General features: G+C 37.2%; 2 protein-coding genes across 4 annotated transcripts in view; both read right to left on the bottom strand.

Moving 5' to 3' along the window:
- NFATC3 (nuclear factor of activated T cells 3) overlaps positions 1-15,312 on the bottom strand; it is a 106,379-nt gene extending 91,067 nt beyond the window's left edge. The window contains exons 1-2 of the mRNA XM_040615255.1: positions 15,240-15,312; positions 13,173-13,242 (exon numbers count right to left, since the gene is read on the bottom strand). Coding sequence (XP_040471189.1) covers positions 13,173-13,191 — 19 coding nt within the window. The 5' untranslated portion in view covers positions 13,192-13,242; positions 15,240-15,312. The remainder of the gene's footprint in view (positions 1-13,172; positions 13,243-15,239) is intronic.
- The window catches only part of DUS2 (dihydrouridine synthase 2), a 26,628-nt gene continuing 16,550 nt past the window's right edge, over positions 13,411-23,488 (bottom strand). For all 3 annotated transcript variants that reach the window (XM_040615258.1, XM_040615261.1, XM_040615260.1), the window contains exons 9-16: positions 23,107-23,177; positions 22,541-22,627; positions 21,080-21,248; positions 20,012-20,133; positions 17,158-17,301; positions 15,938-16,025; positions 15,240-15,313; positions 13,411-14,081 (exon numbers count right to left, since the gene is read on the bottom strand). In XM_040615258.1, coding sequence (XP_040471192.1) covers positions 13,844-14,081; positions 15,240-15,313; positions 15,938-16,025; positions 17,158-17,301; positions 20,012-20,133; positions 21,080-21,248; positions 22,541-22,627; positions 23,107-23,177 — 993 coding nt within the window. In that variant the 3' untranslated portion in view covers positions 13,411-13,843. The remainder of the gene's footprint in view (positions 14,082-15,239; positions 15,314-15,937; positions 16,026-17,157; positions 17,302-20,011; positions 20,134-21,079; positions 21,249-22,540; positions 22,628-23,106; positions 23,178-23,488) is intronic.

Below are 23,488 nucleotides of genomic sequence, written 5' to 3'. Positions count from 1 at the left end.
ACATCCTTTCAAAAGAACTTCTATCTTATCTTCGGCTTATATAGATGTGGTAGGAACACGGAGACTGGAGCCAGTTGTATTATTTTTGCCAATCTGCCTTAAGTTTAAGAGTGAATAATGTCAAGAAGTTTATATACTATCCCAGATACATGTTATATTGTTCACAGATAATGTCTAGTTTGTCTGTCACCTATCTCAGCAGCTCTAAGTACACCTGGATTCATCAGGAAGATATACTGTAAAAGATATCAACACCTCATTAGTTTAAAAAATAAGAGATTCTCAAAAGGAGCACTAAAGAGTATTTAAAAAAGGTTAGTGTGGGTCCTGGAACAAGTTTTCTTTCAAATCTTTTCCCTGAACCTTTGCCTTCTTATATTTTTCCATCCCTAATGCTCTTTGGGACCAGTCCAATATGGAGGATCTCTCTGCAAACCTTGGCTTCACTCATAGCCAAGTAAAGCAAAGGATCAAGCTCATTTGCCTGTCAAGAGCAACCAGAACTTCAAGTTTATCATTCAGAAATCATATGGACCATAAACTGAGAGTTTCTTTGGCCTTTTTTTTTTTTTTTTTTTTTTAAGAAGAACTGGTATCACAAGGAACCTTGAGAATGGACTTTCTGTCTTCCCTACCTTGATCTGAGAGGGAGCATTACCCATCTTGAGGACAAGATCAGACTTACGCAGCTGATCTGTACTAAGCAGTGACCTCCTCCACACCGCCTGTAGTTGCTCTCAGACCTGCCAGTCTGACTGCACATGGCGCCACTCCCTAACCTGGTTCTGTCAAAATAATCTGTTTTTTGTGGCAAACGATCAGAGAACCATAGGAAAGGAATGAAAGAAAAAAGTTCCTTTCTGTTGGATCCTGTTACTCTAGGGACTGGACAGGGTTCTCCCTGACAGTTGGTTACCATGGCTATTAATACCCTGACACAAAGTGAATGAATACCATGATTTAGAAGAAAAAAGCAAAGCCTCACTAGGAAACCTTAGGAATATCATTGGAGTAGGCAACTGTATAGCAGTTTCTTAAAAGAGAGAAACTGATGATCATTTGGAAAAAAGTCTTTAGATTTTAATGATCTGTAAAGTTTAGCCTCTGGCAGTTCCATTTTAAAAATAATCTTTTTCAATTAAAACCAGTTAACTCAGAAATTGCTGCAAGATGAAATATATTTGATCTCTTGTCCACATTTTGAACTGCGACAACTTTTGTTTGCTGCAGACTAACCCCCCCCCTCCAAATATTAAATGCTGATGCCTTACGTGCATACAGAAGACCCACAGCATCTGTTATACAGTCAAGAAACAACTCTGACCGCCTAACTGCCAGGAAAGACAACTCACTTTGTACAAGAATGCTATTTGTCTGTTAGCCATGCAAGAATCCACTTAGCTTCCATTTCAGCTCATTTGTAGTTGCCAATATCTACCCTTTAAATACTTACAGCTGCCACTTCTGTGTTGAAAAAGTATCTATTTTCGTATTTCATTTAGGAGTGAGGCACTGTCCAAAGCATCTGGTAATGTGAACTGTGGGGCCCTGGATAGCCCAGGAACTATATCGTCTGGTTCAGAGTCATCCTAGATGAGAATAAAAGCGTTTCCTAAGTGGTTCTTCTGGCAGCAGGGGCACCTGGTTATCAAAAAATTCCACCCAACAAACCCACTATTTTGCTGGCTTGTTTTTACCCTGCATCAGGTCCCCAGTCTAGTTAGCCCAATAATTGTACGCATAGTTACACTTGCGGAACTGAGATGGCGATGCCAGGGCAGGAAAAGATGTCCAGGGTTACCTCTCTAGAATTGACTTCCCAAGACACGCTTGTAAAACTGACTTGACCCCACTGTATCTGAATCACAGGCAAAGGACTTCAGCCTAAACAGACAGTAATGCAAACCTTTTCCAAAGCATTAATTCTCTGAACAAACATTCAGAAGTGTGCTGTGAATTCAATAATTATTTCAAAATATTCTTGGTTTTCAGGAAAAAACAGTGAGAGCAAAAGAGGTAAAACAAGGCATTTAATTTTAGATTCTACATTTGAATTCTTTATCAGCTGCCATGATCCATACTGTAGATTGGAAGAGGCAATAAACTATCTATGGTTTAAAAGATAGTCTGCCCTAAAATCACAGTCTATGCTCAGAAATGGAGATTTCCACCACAAACTCGATAGGTAGTCCATCAGAATTACAATTATTTTACCATAAAATAATGCACATACTGGCCCACGAACTTCTGCTGCTGTGACTGGAAGCGTATGTACGCTACACATTTTTAGATCCACAGCTCATGCAGGCACAGCCAGCCTGGCTGTAAAGCTGCTGTGTTAGCTGTTGCTAACAGAACCCCTGCAGCACAGATTTCATTGCAGGGGTGCATGACGCTCTACAAAACTGAATAAAATACTTGAGAAGTTTAGCCAGCTCTGAGATCCATTTCAGTCTGGCTGTTCTGCCAGTAGCCAGTCATTTTAACTGGTATTTTAACAATACAACTTCAGTTACACGGAGATAACTTTTGGCTTAGTTTGCTTAGCAAGTTCTGTTATTTCTGGGAGCAGCTGTTTCCCAGTGTACAGTGTTCTTATTCAGCAGGGCTCTATTGCCATGGTTCTCACCATTTGCAGGGATGATGTGATGCAGAAAAATTACCGATTTGACTAATACAAACATTGCCTGTAAAAAAGATCTACAAATGCAAAGGTTAGGCTGCCAGGAGGTACTTCTCTGGGCCTGAAGCTAATGAGGCTGTGGCTGTACCAGCCTTTCCTAGGTGATGAATATTGACTTTAGTGGTCCCTATATCCCCCTCCTTCGGCACTCTCCATTCCCAGGTACCCTTTCTTGCCTAGGTGCCATCCTTGCTGTTGTGCCACCACTAATACTTATGTGGTCTCAGAGTGAATCAGAACAGGGAATTGATTCACCTGAAAAATAAAAGCAACCATAAGCAAGTATCTGTGCTGGTACAGTGGAGGAGGTAATAGGTGATGGAGGCTGCAACACGAAGCAGGAGGGAAGGACTTGATAACTTGGTTTGCACCACAGCCTATTATGTGAGCCTTGAAAACATACGATGTCTCTATGCTGCAACTGGAACTGTAGAGGGATGAAATTACTGGTGTGTCTGAATAGCTCAATGAAAGAGCTCAGCATAGATGTCATCAGCGTGCATAGTCCCTTGCCTTAGTTATATCTCCATACTTCTCAAGAAAGAAAATGTTGAATGTGTTTGAATTGAATGCTATGGTAGTTTATTTAGCAGCTTTAAGTGCCTCTGAAAATTGTGTGTTATTTGTTTTAGGAATAATTAGTCCCAAGAATATACTGGCAACATAGTTCAAATGCAGTGCTATTCTAACACACCTATGAGACTCAAGGACAGGTAGCAACTTCCTTAACCGATGGTCATTCAATATCCCTTTTTGGCATTCTTCAGTTCACCTCCCATCTCAGTAAAATACAATACATTTCAAGAAAAATCTCGCGCAGTTCTCATGAAGTATTGGATACCAGTTCCTTCTTTTTAAGCACACAGTTTAAAATTTTCAAACAGAAAAGGGCTTAAGGCAAAAAATCCTTGCCTAAATAGCTTTTAAGCTTGTGAGAACTCAGATCCAAAATACGTTACTTTAATCCATCTAACTTACGCAGCATTTTATCCTTTATAAGTAATTTGGTCTAAAGCTTTCTAGTCAACTAACGAAAACTTGTAACAATACTGATCTCCATTTTAAACCATTCCCTGTCAAGAATCATGTAAGAAAGGATGTTGCTATTTCCCATATTTGTAGTGGGTAGTTCTGAATTCAGGACATTACCCCGCATCTTAGGACCATATCTAAATCACCAATAAAAGCACTCAGGGAGATGGTAAATCATTTTACTCTAACCCTGATATGGCTTCATGTAACCCCAGTTCCAGATCCCTGACCATTTCAACTTTCTTCTCTCTGGTTCATCCAACATCATGTTGTTTAAACTGCTTTACATGAAGTTTTTCTTTCTCCCATGACTTGATTATGATGAGTCCACTCCAAGTCCCTCATCTTTTTCCTCCTTTACCACATCCACCTTTGCCTGTCATACAGAGCACAAAAAGATGTACTCCAGCTTCTCCTCTGTGAAAAACAGGTCAGTCAGCTTTGTGCTCCTCCCTGCCTTCTACCCTCTCTCTACAGTTATATCCTGTCTGCCCTACCCTTCATGTTTCTTCTCTTAGACGGTAAATTCTTCATAGCAGATGCTCCATATACTTTTAACACCTGGCCTATTTGGGATGTTGCTATAATATAGATAATAAAACAATATTCCACACGGACCTGAATTTGATCTCACAGTAACAACACTCCCCCCACCCCACCCCACTCCCAAAACCCCAAAAGCAACCCCAAACCCTGTGCATAATTGCTGAAGTTTTTTAAGTCATAAAATGCTGGAGTCTATTTTTAGACATTATCAAAAGTGAGTGAAACTGAACACAATCTGCATTTTCCTTTTATGGAGTTATGTTTTGTTTATAGTTTAGAAATTGTGTGTTAGATCTCACATGATGACCTTTAAAATAAACTGAGCTTAACATCTTGATATCCACAATGGTGTGGGAGTCTAGAGATGTGGTTGAAGATAGTTGTTTCTCGTTAGGAGGAAACTAATGACAGATCATGCCACTTCCTCACTTATCAAGGAAGATCCTCTTGGTGCTAGTTTTATGTTAAAACTACAGCAGTTCGTGATGCACTGTAAGTGTATTTATAATATATACACACAGATTGTTGACAGAGCTCAATACTGTATGTTGTTCGTTAATTGACTAATCTATATGAATCAGTAGAATAAAGTTGATAGATTTAATCTACTATGCAAAGGTTATGAACTTGTCCACAAAATACTGAACAGTCAATAAATGGGAAGTATACTGGGCAGAAATATGCCAGACATTCCCCAGTTCCATGTCTTGAATCAATAGGAAGCACATCAGACAGCTGCACTTCCACTCACTTGGTCTGTGTCTTCTCACCATGCTAATTTGCACAGAAGTATCAAAGAATGAATTACTATTACTACATTCTTTGAGGAGACCAGCTACATCATAGACTGCAACAGTCCAAACTCCACAGGAGCCCGTATCAGTGACCCTAAGTCTTGACCTGAAGATAATGTACTTGAAAGGACTAACACAAATTTTACTGATTTTAATTGCCCTTTTCTTTTTCTGCCACTGATGTTTGTGCTGTGGTTATCAACAGGATGTTTCATGCTAAGAACTGGGCTGCAACCAACAGCTCATCCCAGTTGAGTTAAATACCTGCATAGGTACTATTGTGAGTGCAGGTGCTAGAGCAAAAGGTTCCCAATCCAGTTGTGGTTTTCACCTTCGTAAGCCATCTGACGTATTCCTGCTATATTGCTGTTCTAGCCAGTCTTTACAGGTCAAGCAAGGTGTTTAAGGTGGTGACTAACATTTGGTGGCATTTTGTTGGGGCCAGCCAAGGTGGTGGCCACTTTCAGCTGTCTGCTCTGCCCCTATGCTAGATGCCCCTGCTGAAGGGACAGATGCATGCTTTTGAGGACCCCAGTTACAGCATAAGGAAGTAACATAACAAAACCCAACACAGACACCAGCTGAATGCTACCAGCTGTGCACTACAGAAGTCAACAAAGAAATATTTATGCTGTTTAATGATCTCTGCCTACAGAGGCAATCATTGCCAGGCAAAAATTGGAAGACAACAGATACACCTTTTTTGTCATTCCAGCTAAATGCCCTCTTGAATGGAAGTCAACACCTGCACAATACCGTTGTAGTAACTCAGGTGTAACAGCTGAATCCCAAATTCATTTTAGTTCACCCAGGGATGCAAGAAAAGCTTGCAGTGGAAATTCAGGGATTAACAAGGTGACTATTTATGTTCGGATAAAAAGATCAGTCAGCTCGACATGCCTACTCTAAATATTGAGGTGGAAGAAAAGAATGGTATTTACAAAAGCTAACTTTAGCATAGTGAGGCTAAGAAAACAACTGAGCAGAAACTATTCTGAATTACTATTTGAAAACCCTCTCTTCCCCACCCACACTGACCTGCGTGAAAAGCAGCCTCAATAAGCTAAGATTAGCTTTTGTCAGTATCCCAAAATCTATTAAAAGTTAAGGAAAACCCTGAAGGCTGAGCTGTATTTAGTGAAAATCAGTTCCAGTCAGTTATAGAAAAGCTAACCAAACTTACTAAAGCAAGAAGAGTTAGCTGCTTTCCATGAGCCTAGGATCCTAGAACTGTAAAAAAATCCAAACAAAAACCAAAACAAACCAAAAAAGCCCTGGTATCACTCCATACTAAACTGAGAAACTGAGGAATAGCCCTCCTATTTGCTGATAGGCACTCTTATCTCTGCAACCAGCAGGAATAAACTACAGAATTAGGTGAGAATTCTGGCCTTCCAACATAAACATTTTGCATTGGCCCCAGGTACCCAGTTTGAAAGAATGTAATTAGAGGATTAGAATGTCCTAAAACCAGATTGCTATGTTACCTCTCTTATTTTCCCAGAGGAGAGGTTTTCACGGCTCGAGGATCAGGTTTGGCTCCCATAAACCCTGTAAAATTTGTAAAGGAGAGTGTTCGCTTTTCATACACACATTCACACAGAAACATCATTATTGTCTGGTTTTGTCGGGCCGTACAAGACGTCAGTACAATGACAACATGCACGTGGGGTTCTAAAGCACAGGGGAAGTGAAAAGAGTGAACTGTGTGGGCGACATGTTCTCTCCGACCAGGCGATCTGCTGAATTCACAGGCTGGGCTGAGGGGGAAATAGTACGCATAATGGCAGGCTAGCAGCGATAGGTGAAGATACGAGATGTTTTTAACAGGATGAGGTTAGCTCTTCCTTTCATGGAAATACATCAACCCTTTCTGGAAAATCTCCTTTTCATCTAAATTACTTTTTTTTTTAAAAAAAATTAAGATGTATGAAAAAATAACAAAGTGGGGGTGGAACAAATCTGTTTGTCTTCAGTGTGTTTCTCTGTAAGAAGAAATGAAATGGAAACTCAGTCTTCCATTGTACTTTGAGCTCCGTTTCTGTCTGTAACGGAGTGGCATAGGGCATCATTTTAAATAAATTGTGTGTTAGACATTTTGTCTCTAACAGAATGGAGATTCCTTCTATTGTGGACTCACAGTTTAAATACTGAATAGCAACATGAGGAAAGTGGCTAAGTGCTGAATCTATGGGTGAATGCTGAACCAGTACTATTGCACAGAAAGATGTCACTGACTAGTTTTCCATTTTTTTTTTGTCCCCTCTATCCCTTCACCCCAGCATGACTGCCATTACAGGATATGCACACATCTCGGGTCACACTGCATAGTCTGGCACCTATAGCAGTGAGCAAACTGCCACAGATTTTACAGTCTGCTCTGCAACATTTGGCGTGCTGATAAAAGTTAATGGGAGCGAAGATAATTTATTAAGTCTCTATTAATTCTGCATTCATAACACAGTATTTATATGGCCTAGGGGCTATAAACATTGCAAGCACTACAACTTTTTTCCATGCTTAGGCAGAGAAAAATATGAAAGTGGGCATCAACTGTAATAAGAGAATGTCACAGGGCAACAAGACAGTAAACTAGAATTACAATGTCACTGGTATGACAGGTAGGCATCACGGTCTAACTATACAGTGATTTAGTGGCTTAACCCTGCAGTCTCAATATTCCAACTTTCTGAAATAGTGTGATTCTGATGTCCCTGCAGACACTCCATCTGCCATTCCCTCTCACCTAAGGATCTCAACACTAAATGTTCAATTAACTTCTGGAAAAAAATTACAAAACCCCCAGCATTATATGCCATACAGGGGAAATAAATGCACGCTTCTGCTGAAGTGAAACAGTCCCATATTGTTTTTAACACTCTTAAGATCTCATGGGTTTTGTGGTTCATATAGGTACCTCTACCCAGACATGTTTACTTGTGTTCTGTCTGGTGTCCATGATTTGGCTCTACTTCAGCACAGTGAGAAGAAAACGATGACAATGGTTTCAGCTTTTAAATTGTTTGCTGCCTGGGACTTAAATGAGCACGTAACTAGAGCAGATACACAGATGGCCAGGAAATTTGCTGTAAATTTTATAATGATTCAGACAGCTAGTGAAACAGTAAAGTACTAAATGGCATTCATGTCTTTGCTGCCTGAGAAACTTAAGAAATTAACTACTACAGTTTTCTCTAAGTAAATAAGTATGCACTGAATCAAATCACATAAGTCACTGAGAAGCTTCCCAAAGAAGTTTGATTACAGCCTAATTTCTTTTTTTTCTATTTTTCTCAAAATTTTTCAAAAGAACATTTTCTAACACTTGACATTTAAAAAGGTTAAAAAGTACTAGCTTTTAGTTTACTATCTTTGTAACTCTCGCTTTTCTCAGACCACAATTAGGGAAACCATTTTAGCAGTTTCTGTTTAACATAAAGACCTATGACCAAATACTAACAATCCTTGCTAACATCTGTAGAGCATAGAATGCTGTGGCAAGTATACAGGCATGCATGGCACATACAGCATCTTAACACTGCACAGATAATCTTACAAATCAACAAAATACTTAAATAGGAACAGTAAAATGTTTGTACAGTTTTAAAACTGCTAAGAAGTACAGATTGAAGACCTATATCAAATGTAGTTCTGTCAGCTCTGCATAATAGAATACTAATCAAAACCCCATGTTCACAACTATAGATAGATTATAACCACTTCAGTTACAATCACCAAGTAATAATTTTTAAAGGTAGTTAAACAGGAAGCTAATTTTTCATAGCAAACAATGACACGCTGAAGCATTTAAAAATGTATGGAGACTATCAAGAGAAAATAAGTTAAAAGCAGTAAAGTGAAAGATTTGTACTACCGTGCTTTGTAAACTCACACAAGAGGCTATGTCTCAGACAATAACTTTCTAAAAATGGAAAACAGAGACTCTCCCACCATGCCAGGGCAAGGGAGAAGTATTTATTTAACTAATAGATATTTAACAGGCAGATTCACATTAACTCCTGCAACACAGTTTCATTTGGGAGCTAAGTGAACACCATAAACGTATACTTTTTAAGCCTCTTCTCATAAAAACACTGAGATTAATGCTCCTTTGAGTAAGGATGACTGGACTAGACTCCCTCTGGAGCTCATCAATTCTTTTCCTTAACTGACCTAGGCAACTGCTGTTTAACAACACATGAGGCACTCCCTCCTCACCAAAGGCTTTGGGTCTTACTTTTAGTGTTTTTCATCAGCTTTGTCATCAGAAACTCTGAATAAAAGCCTCAAACATTGGCTTCCTGCGCCATGGTACAGATGGAAACAAGCCTTACAGGCCACCTCATTGACATAGCTTCTTGACTCGGAGTCCAAATATAAGCAGACTCCTGTTTAGAGAATCAACAGTTCTCAAGTATGTTGAGCTTGTAGATTTGATTAAAGAAGTAGTGAAAAAATGCTTTTTCTTTCTAGTTCTAGACTTCTTTCTAGTTAACACCTGTTTGGGACCTCCTGCAATCTTGCCAGTTAAGGTCTTTGAAAAGCATGCCCTTCTGCAGGTCATAAAGAGTAAGTAAAACCAAACCAAAACAAAAAACATCCTTACCTCTCCCTCCTCCCCCAGCAACCCAAGGCATGCTCACACTTTGAATCAGAGAGCAGCTGAGCTGACATGTGGCTCACTTGCCAGCTTTCTGAAATTGCAGTACTGGGGAACTCTAGGATTTTGATATTCAAACTCTGTATTGGTACCGCCAACATTTAACCTCACATTCCAGGGCGGGGTTGGGCTCAGAGCCCGGGACATTCCAAAAAGCATTCCAACCAGCAAGGCCCTGGAGGTAGCCCCACAGTGAGCACATCCATGCTAAAAGGCTAGTAAAAATGTCTTTGCATTCCCATTCACATGCGTACATGTACGCTACAGGGAGGACAAGTTACAGTTCTCCCTGTACCCACTGATCATGCTTTGCAAGGTATGGTTACAAATAGTTTCTGCAGCATCAGTATAAAGAAACAAAAACGCAGCTGCTTTGTTGCTTGCTTGCTGTAGCCTTGTGACAGAAAAAAACCAGTTGCTTCACTGAGTTCCATAGGATTAATAGTGAAACATTTTCACTAAGCAAATACTTAAAATAGAGCATAGCTTTCATTAGTATTGACAAGTATCACATTCACACCACAATAAAAAAAAAAAAAAAAAGTTCTCTGAAGAGTGAGGCTAAACATCCTCCAACCCAACTGTGGTCTCAATTGCCACCCTATGCAAGAATGCAGAAGTGCAACGGCTGGATCGTTAAATAGTAGAAGTCAGTATATTTTTCTGGGAAAAAAAAATAAATCTGCCACCTTCTGTTTATGAAAGGTACAGCAGAAAAGAGAACCACAGGAGAAACTCGTACAGTTGAGTCACATGTGTAGTTTGCAGGTTTAAAACATTAGTTTAAAACTAATATGAATAGAACAATTTCTAGAAAGAAAGTACCAGTCACTAAAGTAATTACTTTAAAACCAGTGCTGAGAAGGGAACGTACGTGGCAAATACAATTATCCTATCTATAGAACTGGTTAGGATGAATTGAATGATCAAAGTAGGACAGTAAGTCACACGTGAGTTGTAACAGAGTTGAGAGGAATGAAAGTATGTAACAAAGTCATTAATTCAAAACATTCTGACATGCACACGCACATATATTACAATTGCAACTCTTCTTTAGCTCTTTTTGAAACTCATCAAGGGTGCCAAACACATTGTGCTTTCTAGCCATTTGCCAGAATTTACAGCCCTTCTATATTTAGCATTGAATGCTCATTCCAACAGAGTGACTCCTCACTCTCATCGCCACATGCTCTGTTTGGCCTAGCTATGGCCATCCATAATTACAGCACAGACAGCCTCATTAATGTATACAACTATTACAACGAACTAGAAGGAGTAATTGCAAGCATGGGTACCACATAAGAATTTAAGTAAGGATTTAAAAACATTTAAAAACATTTGAAAACTTATCAGAAAACAGAAACACCCCTCCCCAAACTTTTAGCACCCATTTGATTTAATATAAATACAATACATATACTTTGCAGACTAGTGTTAATATAGTACTTGTTTCAGCTCACAGAGGACTATATATCCAGTATTCTCCAGTCCTCTCCATCAAAACAACCAAGGCACACATTCTGTAACATCAGATGACAAGTAAAGCATCTACATGCTAGGGTATTCACACAACCTCAGATTTTTAGGTAACTATGTTCAGCTACAGCTCCATGTGAATTTCTGACAGCACACTGCTGAAATCTGTTCAGATGTTCATCATAAACCTGAATTTTACACATTCCCAAGTGCCCCTGGAGTCACCTGTCTCTCACAATAAACATGTGCTCTGAATTGCATTTTAAGTCAATTGCTGGAAAGAAACAACGTGAAAAGTCTACATAGGCTACACCCCGCTAAGGAGTCAGGAAAGATGCACGTTCACATCACATGACAAAACACCAGGAGAAAAAAAGAAAAGGTACAAATACTGTTATGAAGGCCTTGGCTCCTATACTGAATAATTCTATCCCTTTTCTGAAAGAGGTCCATATCAGCAGTAGCAGAATTCCTCCTTATTGATTAATTATTTTTTTTTGGGGGGGGGGGCGAGGGGCTTTTTTATAAGCCAAAACAGAAACTACACACTTCCTATGGTTGGCTTCTCTACAAATCGGTCCCAATCCACTGTAATTTCTAGCAACCCATAGTAATTGCTGTCATACAAGTCCACACAAGCACCACCACCTATAATAATTGGGCTTTATCCAAAGATTAAATTTTAATTTTAGACAAACAATGATGACAAGAGGCGAAGCCAGATTCTTCTAAGCGGCAGGACAAGAGACAACGAGCACAAACCGAAATAGAGGATAGTCCATGTAGACACAAGAAGAAAAAAACCGACTTTTTTTTACCACAAGTGCGATCAAACACTGGAACAGGCTGCCAAGAAAGGTTGTCAATGGAGCCTCAGTCCTTGGAGAGATGTGAAATGCAGCTAGACACAGTTCCTGGGAAACTTGCTCTAGTTGACCTTGCTTTGAGCACAGGGGTTGGACCAGATGCTCCCATCTCCAGTGGTCCCTTCCAAGCTCAAATATTCTATGATATTAGACCTTGCAAGCCATACTTCTAGCAGGATCTAAGAATCATTTTTTTTTTCCTGTTACTCTATGATGGCTCCAAAGAGTCCTGACAAAAACAAGAGAGCACTCACAACAGCAAAATGGCTGCTTCTGAACTTTCTGATTAATACTGCTAATTCTTTTGCTCCTTCAGAGTAAAATTCTAGCACTCAAATTATAGCAAATATAAGTACATTTAACTGCATTTACTGCAGTGTACAAAATGAACAAGAAAAAACTTTCTTCTTAGACCACACAGATTTACTATAAATTACTCTGATCTAAACAGCAGACGTATTAAATATGAAGACACATCTATTTAATTTCACAATCCTGAACATTATTTGGTGAGATATTGTTCTTCTATTGTAAAAGAATGGTTTAGCACTATCACTTGAGGAAGAAGATTCAGATTTTTAAATAGGAAGACTATTTATGAACTACATCCAAATGAATTATATTTTGTATGTTCTTAATACTAAATACTTTATAGAGATCATGGCATGGTATCTCTGCCATTTTGTTTTCAGACCGGAACCGATAATCTGAAGATCTCTCACCCTGTTGAGGGATACTAAACCACCACTTCAATACCCCATTAATAACCGGAATCCCTAAATTCTCCTAATCCATTAGAACATTCTTTTGGAGATTCAAAACTTTAATTTATATCGGACAAGCTCAGCTGGATTGCCATGAAATCAGACTGGATCTGCATCCTCTCTTGGCATACAGCACGTACTTACGGTTTACCTTAATAGTAAGTTATGATGATGGCAAATTTAAGAAGAGAACATGTACTTTTGATTAAGACCACCAGTATCTCAAACAGCTAAATACTGAGGCAAACTAGGTCACATTTCAAGAACACACACATAAGGCTGTATTTGGATGCCTGCTTTTGCAATTAATACACCTGTAGACATATACTAGAACTTCCAAGTTCCAAGTACCTTCACTCAACAAAAACATGGCTACCAGGCTCGGCTCCAATTCCTTACTGGAAAGGCACAACTGTAATACCTAAGACCCAGAAAGGATGGTTAATTCTATCGTCACATTTCTGGAGGGTAAATTGTAAAAGAAATTATGAAAGAAGAATGTTATTTTCATGCTTATTGTTATAATTTCTAAGTCCTCCTCCCTGCAAAAACCTTTTTCTTGATGTCAATAAAGCTTGCAAGACATGCATGACAAAATCATGTCTACTTGGCTACTAATATTTTCCTACATTAATTTTTCTGATTAACTACATAGTTCCACAATAAACCCATCTGCTTGTGGACGATGTATTCATGCATCTCATACCAGCACACTGCAGACTTCTTAAAAATAAAAAATAGGTAATAAAACCAACAACAAAATTGCTTTTAAAATATTTGATATTTTTTAAAAATTTATTATTTGGGATACTCTTAATGTTCTTTAAAATCAAGTTGCTTATTTATCCTGTCTGAAAGGCACCATAGGGACCGTGAGTGGTGAACAGTAAACATCTCATTGGCATTTTTACAGCTGGGGAATTTACCAGTCTCTGAGAGAATCCAAATGAAATGTGAACAGCAAGATATACAAACAGGAGCTAATCTGTAGCGGCACAGGTGTGAAACCCCTAATTTCCATGCTATCGTGGTACCTTAGGCACATTCATGTCAGAAGTTTCTTCAATAAAGTTAGCTTTTTTATGGGAAGGCTCAGCAAGGTCTTCTCCATGGTCTCTGTTATTCAAGCTCTCCTGATCTTCCCTCTTGCGTTTGTTAATCAGGTGATTTTCACCCTCACACAGCTTTCCCTCTGGGACACCCAATGTTCTCAGGCAGACAATAGCTGCAGCCTGTTCTGCTAGTTTCTTTGACTTGTCCCTGAAGAGCAAGCAGATAGAGCACAGGTAAAAGTAGAAACAAGTCTCTACACTGCCAAGAGACAATCAATTTCCTGTCTCTGATGCAACATCATGAAATAAAAGGCATTTGTAGTCATCTCACAGCAGAACAAAAAAATACGTCAGTTAATCACATGAATCTTGCTAGACATCAGTGTTGGTGCATCACTCCTGATGTAATATTCCTAGAAAATCTGCTTCTGTCATGTCTTGTGTCTCAAACACTCTTCATTTCAAAGTTATAAAGTCAAGGTGTGTTTGGCCCAAGTGACTGCAATCCTCAGAAAGTTAACTTTTACAAATACAATTACTAAACAAAACTGAGTTTTGAAGGCTCATTTTTCTTGAAAGATAGCCTGGATCAAGCAGCAACTGTTCCATAATAATAAAAGTTCTGTCATTTCCAACAGGGACTGCAGATTATACATTTGTGAAATTCAGCATTTGAAAACCATTTTCTTTGCAAAGTTTCATATCAGCTGAGCTTAACTTCCTAAAGTCTCTGAACAGGATGTACAAACACCAGTAACTGTTGCGTGCATTTGTCCTCTTTAAAATGTTCAATGCTGAGCTCTAGCTTTGCAGTTAAATCAAGATCAACTTAGGTGTAAATGCCTGAAGTCAACTCCAGTATTACTACATGATTGTATGAAATGCTGTCATGAAATTTTAGAGCAGCCCTGGATGAGACTTGATTAACTGTGATCTCTGAGAAGCCACTAAACTGTCCTCTGCCTCACTGTACAATAAGACACTTTATTGTGACTTGTTATTGAGAATGGATCTGCTGTAGTGGCTGAAGACATTTTCCCCTCCACCTCCCTTGGTTAGTTTCTGAGCAGTTCACAGACACAGCTGGATCAGGTCTCCTATTTGCTCCCCTTTGTGGGCCAATATACTATGTGAATTAAAATCTGTAACTGTTTACTTGATTATGCCAAATCTTACTTCTTGTCACAATAATTTCTCAGAAATTTTTAATCCTTTCTCCCTCCCAGAGTAGCTTTAGAAGGTAGCTTTTAGCTGACTTTGATAAAAGTCAACTGGAATAAACTGGAGTACCCTTTCAATGCAAGTTTTAAGCATCATTTCAGAAACAATTACAATACAGCTGCTAAAACCATTAAAGATAGCTTACCACAGAGTTGATCTGTATTTTTGCTCAGCTACTGTCACTACTGAACAAAATAATTTATCCAGTGGTCTTTGAACCTGGAGAAAAAAAGAATTAAAAGGAAGGGGAATGTCAAAAAACAATCGTGTCATTTACAGAACAAACAACATTGCCAAGGTTCCTTGTTTTTCTTGTCTTTATACCACAGTCAAGTAACACCTTCAAAATTACTGTAATTCATACCAGAAATTTAACCTTGTGTATTTAAGATTAAAAAATAAGAAGCTGTTCAAGCTGCAAATCTTTTTGCTTAGAAAAACCCAAACAACAAATAACGTCCCCATCTAACAAAGCAATTGCTCCTGTCCAGTATAGTTTCTCCTTATAACAGTGTGCAACAACAGAGAAAACATTCTGAATCCAATTTCTTTAAATCACAGAAGTACTAAAAGAAAGTCTGTCGTGGACTCCTATGTAATCACTTGCAGTTGCAGCAACTTCTTTCATACATGAATAAAAGCGACACTGACTTTTAAATTTTTACTTTCTAATAAAATAAGCTGCTATTTCCGTATATATGTGTATCACTATTTCTGAAGCTGCCTATTCAAAAACTATGCCAGTCTGGTAAGCAGAATTTTTCACTACCTTGAGTCCTAAATTAGACAATTTCGTAAACAATGCAGAGGAAGAGGTTTGAAAGGGTTTCTTCATTGACTCACAGTTTCATAAACAGGCTGAGGATGCTTTTCTTTCCTACACCATTCCAGAAGATACATTTTTGGAGTAATCTGTGGTGGATATTCTCGCCTAGACAGAAAAATTTGTGGTCAACCACTGTGCATAGCGTTCTATTTTAAAACAAATTGTGCTGCTTGTTATACTACTTCTACCAGTTATACTTTGTGGTTTAATTTTACAGCTCAAATTATGAGAAAAACGCTGCTTCCTTATTAGATAATTCAAGTAATATGTCTGACATAACATCTAAAATAAAATGTAAACTTGTCTATTAATTCTTTCCAAACATTCACATTCTGTAGTATTACAACAAGAGAAAAGATACTTACCAGAAAGGAGATGCTAACTAAATATATGACACAGAAGAGAGATACAGCTTGACACTGCTTATTATAAGCAATAACATAAGATTAAACACTAGAAGAAAGAAAAGAAGCTGCTTCTGTTATGAAAGAGTTATCAAATAAAAAGGAGCAGTTGTCATTGATTCAGTTACTGACATGGAACTACAGCCCCTTGTATTTAGCAGAAAACAGAAATACTATTATGACTGGATTTGAGGAGCATTTTATATCACACCTCTTCTTGAGCTGTTTGAAAGACTTAATAGCAAAAATAGCAAGAATAACAAACATGAGTATAATATGGAAAGTAAGAGCAATTCTATAGGCTTCACAGATTATTATCAAAGGTTACTTAAAAGAATATTGTACATAACTCCATGAACTACTTTGTCAAGGAATACCTTATTAGTGGAACACGTTTAGAAGACTGCAGATGAGCACATATTTTTATCTGCTTAGAAAAGAGTATTATGAAGTTTGTGCAGGTCATAAAAAGTATTTATTTAAATCTCACTACAAATAACTGAAGTCTTTATCTTTGTATATACTCACATTCTTCTACATACAGATGTTTGAATTTTTTTTTAAATCGCTCAGCACTTTTAATATGTTAACTGAGAGAATTCAGCAGTCTCAGGAAGCCCAGAACTGAAGAACACCTTACAACATCCAAACAGCACAGGAAAAGTGGTGATGCTAGGGATTATGTCATGATGTACATAAATTCCTTCATAAAAATCCACTCAGTAAGAGCTGATACTTAAACTGTTATATTCAAAAAAACTTTAAGGCTTTGTCACATTCACAGGTTTTATTTACAGATGCAAGATAGTAAAAAACTTAATTTGCGTGCTTACTTGTCAAATCTAACAGCCATTTTTATTACATCTGGATCTTCCATTTGGTCATCTTCATCTTGTGTCTCAGTTTCTAACGATGCTTTCTTTGCTTCAAAAACAGCTGTTGTTTCTTCATAGAAGTCAGCCATTTCAAAGACTTCACTATTCAAACAGAATTCGTTTGTATTAGAGATCAGATTATAATTTTTTGTATCATATTATGATAAAAGTATAGAAATCAGTTGCATTTAAATAGAGTATATGTGTACACAGAATTACATGAATGTATGGCAATATTCTGCACAGTGAGATTATATTGTTTCTCCTCCAATTCTTATCAGACACTGTTGAGCTACAAGTAGAAAAAGAATGTTCTCATTTCCAGCACTATATATTCAACTTATAGCCTGAAAGCCCAGCAGAATCAATCAGAAATACAGGTCCTGCAATATTCAAGTTATTAGCTCAATTACTGACTTGCAGGTGAATGAATTGGCAAAGAGCATCTCCAAGTGACTCCTGGTGCATCTGCTCCACAAGGGCAACACAAATGCAAAGTAGAAAAGAGATTCTTCTCCTAATTTTAGTATTTAAAAATACTATCAGCAATAAACACCATAACATCAAAATACCTTAAAATCTCAGATTTTCTGACTTCAGAGTATTATTCACAAGCCCCAATACAAAGCAGGAAGCAACTACTATTTGTGTCAAATGAAAAAGCCTCAAATCCTTTTAAATTTCAGATCCATGGCAGGCTGCATGTAGTTTGAAAAACTGAGAGCATTCATTTTCTACAAATAACAACAAAACCTGCAGCAAAAGAAAACTTTTAATTTCTGACTGCTACGAGAACCCTCATAGCAGTTCATAGTAGGAGAGCATAGTAGCAGAGCATAGTTCATAGTAGGAGGCTGTTCAACAACAAAACAATTCTGGCCACAAAGCCATCTCCAATGCTCTAAGTGGAAAAGCAATGAAGCTGAATAATGCTAACTGATGCCTCTAGAAGATAATTTATTTTGTACTGTTACGTACATTTTTTTTGCCTGAAATGCAGCAGGCTGTTCTCTTGCACTGAGTACTGAGGTTAAAACCCCTAATGGCTGTAACATCCCATCACCACCAGGAGACAGCAGTACTAACATTTTTTGTCTGAAGATGTGTATGTAACTACATATCAGATAACTGAACGTTCTTCAGTTAGCTGGACATTAAACAGGCTGTTTAGAAAATTGGTTAAAAAACTGAGTCTGCTGAGAGAAAGCAGTTTTAAAAACTTTCAAGTGGCTCTGTCCTGCTGTCATGCACACACGCTGCTAAAGCCGATTTTGAAATTGGTATTGCATCACATGTACAAAAGCCGATTATGTTCAATTTTGGAAGCCCCTAAAGAATTGTTACACATAGCACATAAACCCAAAAGTTTTACACTACACCTCTATCCAGTGTTTATGTGTATAAACTGTTACTCTTCTAATTACCTATTTAAAGGCTTGCCTCTTACTTCACAATTTATTTTCTTTACATACTATGCATTACTGTTCATTCATTAGAGAACATCACCACCTTTTTGGCTAAGATTTATTTGAAGTTGTAAAAGATTGTTTCAGTTTCAATCTAGACTATATCTCTTCTAATCAAATTGATAAATTATAAGCAAAATAGATGAACGATTTTTAGTACCGTAACTTACTATTAACTTCTGCAACGTAAAAAGTAACTTGCAAAGTTTAAATGTTGTTCATGGATTACACTGCTCCTATAATTACGAATAATGAAGACTAGCTCCTTTTATATATAAAATACAAATTCCTTTCATTGTATTGTAATGAAACAATCATGGATGACAGTGTTTATAGAGAGCCAAAACTGATAAATCACAACAAAATGGCAAAAGGATTTCAGGCATTTCCATTCATTTTGAACATGAACAGAATGCTGATTAGGGTTTGCTGGAAAACAATAACTCCATTTGCAAAATATTTCAAGCTTTCAACATTTCTATCCATTTTCATACACATAACAGTTTCAGACTGTTTATTTTATAAAAACAAAGAGACTCTCTTGCCTTCCATTCCATCAGAAGGATAATTACAGCACACAACATGGATATGACACACGCAAGCTCAGACCTCTATTTTGTTCAGTTTGGGATGGGTCCAAACTGGATTCCTCTCCATCCTGCGTGACTTCTTTAATCACATGTCTATTTTATGATTTCTCTCAAACTTTCCTTCTTCCTTTTCTGTCTTTGCCTTTGAGAAATTTCATCCAGACTGTTTCAGGTGTCCAGGATGAAAAGACTCATTAAAGCTACTGTATTTCCTCAAAACGGTTGTCAGCATCCATTAGGGTATTGCAGGTATGAAAAGCAGCACGAAAGAAATATATTTAAGTATCATATGGGTGACCTTCATAAATTATTCTGAGTTTATCTCTAAGTGTTCATTCAAAACAAATATCTTGTCATAAATAAAACCCCACATGAAAAAGGGAAAATTTAAACAGGTAAGTATCTCTGGAAGATGACAAGCTCCTACACACTATTAGCCTCCAGTCTAACACTAGAGAATGCTGAAACTTTTCTTAATCAGTTAATGCAAACATTGGATAAATGCCTGTCACTCCGTGAAGTTTTATGAAATCAGTATGTTGAATACATAGACAGTTTTAGGGTTAAAGCTTTAACATCTGAGCATGATAGAAACACAAAAAGGTTAATTGTATTATTCCACATGTCACTAACTGGATTTGGTTTTGTTGTTTGGTTTATTTTCGAGTTTTATGAAATGCCAGACAGTGCTACAGAAAAAGAACTGGTTTGCAAGTTTGGCAGAGTGCAATTCCTATTTCTGAAGTACACGCTTACCAGATCTCCTGTGTGGACTGCGCAGCATGGAGCTTCTTACCCTGAGTAGTTTCCAGCTGTTCCCTCAACATCTGACACAAACAATATTTTGTGTTGGTATAGTGATTATCGTATCTCACTGCCTGAAGGAGAGAGACAAAGTATATAAAACCATGCCAAATTTATCTTATATAATGCTCACGTCTCTCAATGAATTACAGAATTATTTTTGAAAGGTAAACCAGAACGCACAGTTTCCTCAATAACATATTCAAACCTACTTATGAATGTGAGTATTACTCTGTTTTGGCATGCTTTCATGAACAGAAGTTCAACTTATTCATATACTTATGAAGAAAGGGTTGACCAGTTGACCGTAACTGACTAGCAATGCAGTGATATTTCAAAAACAAAAAAAAATTAACTTGATGACAGATCAAAGCCAGATTTCTGATTAATTTCCTATTATGTTATTAAAATTGTATATTTTGAAGAGTAGATAAAACTTTATATATGGAGCTACTACAATACAGCATCACTCTGTTGGCAAATCATTCGCTTTGCTTCCCTGCTGTTAAAAATTCTTTACAGTATTTGTAAAAAGCAATTAATTTCTAAAAATTAATTGAGCAACAACTGAGTATTTAATATTCCTTCACTTTTCTGTTCAGTATTATTTGCACAACTGAAACATTAACAGAGTTGGCCTACATCTCATTATCTTTTCAAATTCCTAGACATTTTTAGATAGCCTTCTAAGCCTCATAAATGTTCCCAAGAAACTAGGGCTAAAAAGCATGGTACAAAAGATACCATGGTACATAATGTACATGGTACATAATGTACAAGGTACATAATGGTCAGGAAAAACTGTTTTCTGAACACAGACTTCTGAACATTTTTTTTTCTGAAGAAAATAAAACAGAGAAAGCAGTGGTTGATTTGTTAGACTCGTGTCACACGCAATATGTTAAAATACCCCCAGAGCCCAAGTCTTCAAAATGAAGAGGAGTTAAGATACTGTAGTAAGATTTGGATTAGCAGTCCTAAACAGTGTTAACTACAAGTAAGATCTTCCAAAAAACATACGTATTTGATGTAATCTTGCATGACCTCCTTCAGGGGGAAAAGACCTTCTTTTCTGAAGATAGATGGGTTCCACATGGCAGCACGAGCTATCATTACTGATGAGGCAGCTGTTGCTTTCTGGAAGGTCTCAATGTCTGTATATTCTTTGATGAAGTCATGAGATCCTCCACTAAAAATTAACATCATTTTTATAATCATGAAAGTATTATTTGCTATTACTTGTGCTTTACACAGCCTTGTATTTTCAGTATGATATTACATTAACAGTGGCAGAGTCTATTTAGGACTATTATGTCAAATCTACGGGGTCTGAGAGTTTTACTAGAACTTATTGAAACACAAAAAAATATATAATATTTGTCATTATCTGCATACTTCCCTTAAAAACAGAAGACTTTTCATGAAGAAAGAATATAGTTTGTGTTCTATGCAAACTGTGTGCTTTCACAGAGTTCTTAATAGATAAGGCTCACAGAGAATCACTTCTATGTTATTTAAAAAATGGTACCTTGTCATTGCCAGTTCTGTAACCTTCAACTGCATGCTTATTCTGTTGGCATAAGTGATACTGAAAACAAGTTAAGTATGGACAGCATCCCTTTCACTCTGGCACTAATATACGGCCAGTAACTACTTCTCGATCAGTCACAGAACACTTTGATCTTAAAAGAAGGTTGCACTGCTTCTATTGTACTGCCTCTGCTTTCAAGTCAGCAAGCCAGATGTGTTAGCAAGCAAAACAGACACTCAAACCACTTTTCCTTTCTCTTAAAAATTCTCGACATCTCTTCAATGTAAAATAAAAGTTGGACTTTTGAACTAAAACCAGTAGGATCTTTATCCCTTCAAAAGTAGAAACACTGTCAAATTCAAAATAAAAACTACAGAATCATAAATTACTTTAAAACCAGACATTTATATTGTGAAGACAGAACAAGCAAGCTTCCTGCACTAACAAAAGATTATTCCATAAACACAGCACCATTCTAGAAATCAGAGTATCAATTCAAATTTTCTTGCCCTTTTTTAGCACGATTCTACTTCCTTTTATTCACTCCTGTATATTTCCTGACTAAGCTTGAGGTACAAGTAGTTAAAATTCTCAAATAAGTTACGGCAGGGATCAAATATATTTAATCAGCAGGATTCCAAGTTGCACATTTATATTTCTTTAGAAAGGGAAAATTTCACTAAGTGGATTTAAAACAAAGACCATATCCTTTTCAGAGAACCATAAAAAACCCAGGACTGCTAAGGATTAATTAGAAGCAATTTATCAACAATAAACCTCTGATTTTTTATATCTTAATTGCACTTTGCATCATAGGAAGTACTCATACAGAGCTGACTCTTGTGACATGCATAAAATCTAAGAAAAATTGATAACCTCATCTTTTACCTAGGCAAACAAAGGATTCCTGGCAATGCACAATGTGAGTTTTGCTTTTAAGTCCAACTTACTTTGCTATTACTGGAATGGAGACTGCTTCAGATATGGCTTTGATCACATCACAGTGGACAGGGTGCTGAGGCCTCTCCTCCTTCTTCCTTTCCAACAAACAAAAAAAGGCAAGACCCAAGATTTCCTATGGAACTTGCAGATATCCAAATCACAGCAGACATGACTCAAGGATAATTGGTACATACTTATTTCCACTTATTTACTTTATATATTTGAAGTAATTTTCCCTTTTTTTATTTAAGCACAAGATAACTTTTTCATATCAAATAAATTTTAAAACATTGTTACTGTAACTCTATATCCAGATAAGCAGCATTTTTAGATACAGAGTATGCAAGATAATTCTAGTTTTATTCAGTCTTGCAGACAAAAATTTTAGAGAAATAGCAGCAAGTGGTTCAGTTCTTTAATTATTGGCCTGATTTTCTACACTGATTTAGTTAAAAGTTGAAATTAGAACCGCATATTACATGTAGAGTACACTCCAGTCATATCTTAACTGTACCACGTTTGTCAGCAAACTAAAAAAAGATATATAAGTTTCTCTTGCCTAAAATTGATTTACCTTCCATGGACCGCAATGGCAGCAATACCAGTTTTTTCTATTCTTTTTACCAGGTTCACAGTATCCTCAACCTGAGCGATAAGAGAGAACAATGTGATTTTAGTTCAAAGAAAAAGGAGTAATTATCATGCGATCACTGTACAAACAAATGTTGGAAGCCTTTCATTTTATCAAGAGGGATACGATTCCTATGTTTCAACAGTAACGCACAACATGCACAACTGTTTAATATATACTTCAATTAAAGAACTACATATTATACAAAAATAAGAATCTATTTTCAATACTTCCTTGAAAGTATACATAGCAAACTTTCCCTAACCAGGTAACACAACGTTCTGTAGCAGGGAGAGCATTTTCCAACAAGTCTTTAGACTGTCAT

The sequence above is a fragment of the Falco naumanni genome, chromosome 15, assembly GCF_017639655.2.
Source record: "Falco naumanni isolate bFalNau1 chromosome 15, bFalNau1.pat, whole genome shotgun sequence".
Classification (NCBI taxonomy): Eukaryota; Metazoa; Chordata; class Aves; order Falconiformes; family Falconidae; genus Falco; species Falco naumanni.
This window is presented reverse-complemented; position numbering and strand designations above follow the sequence as displayed.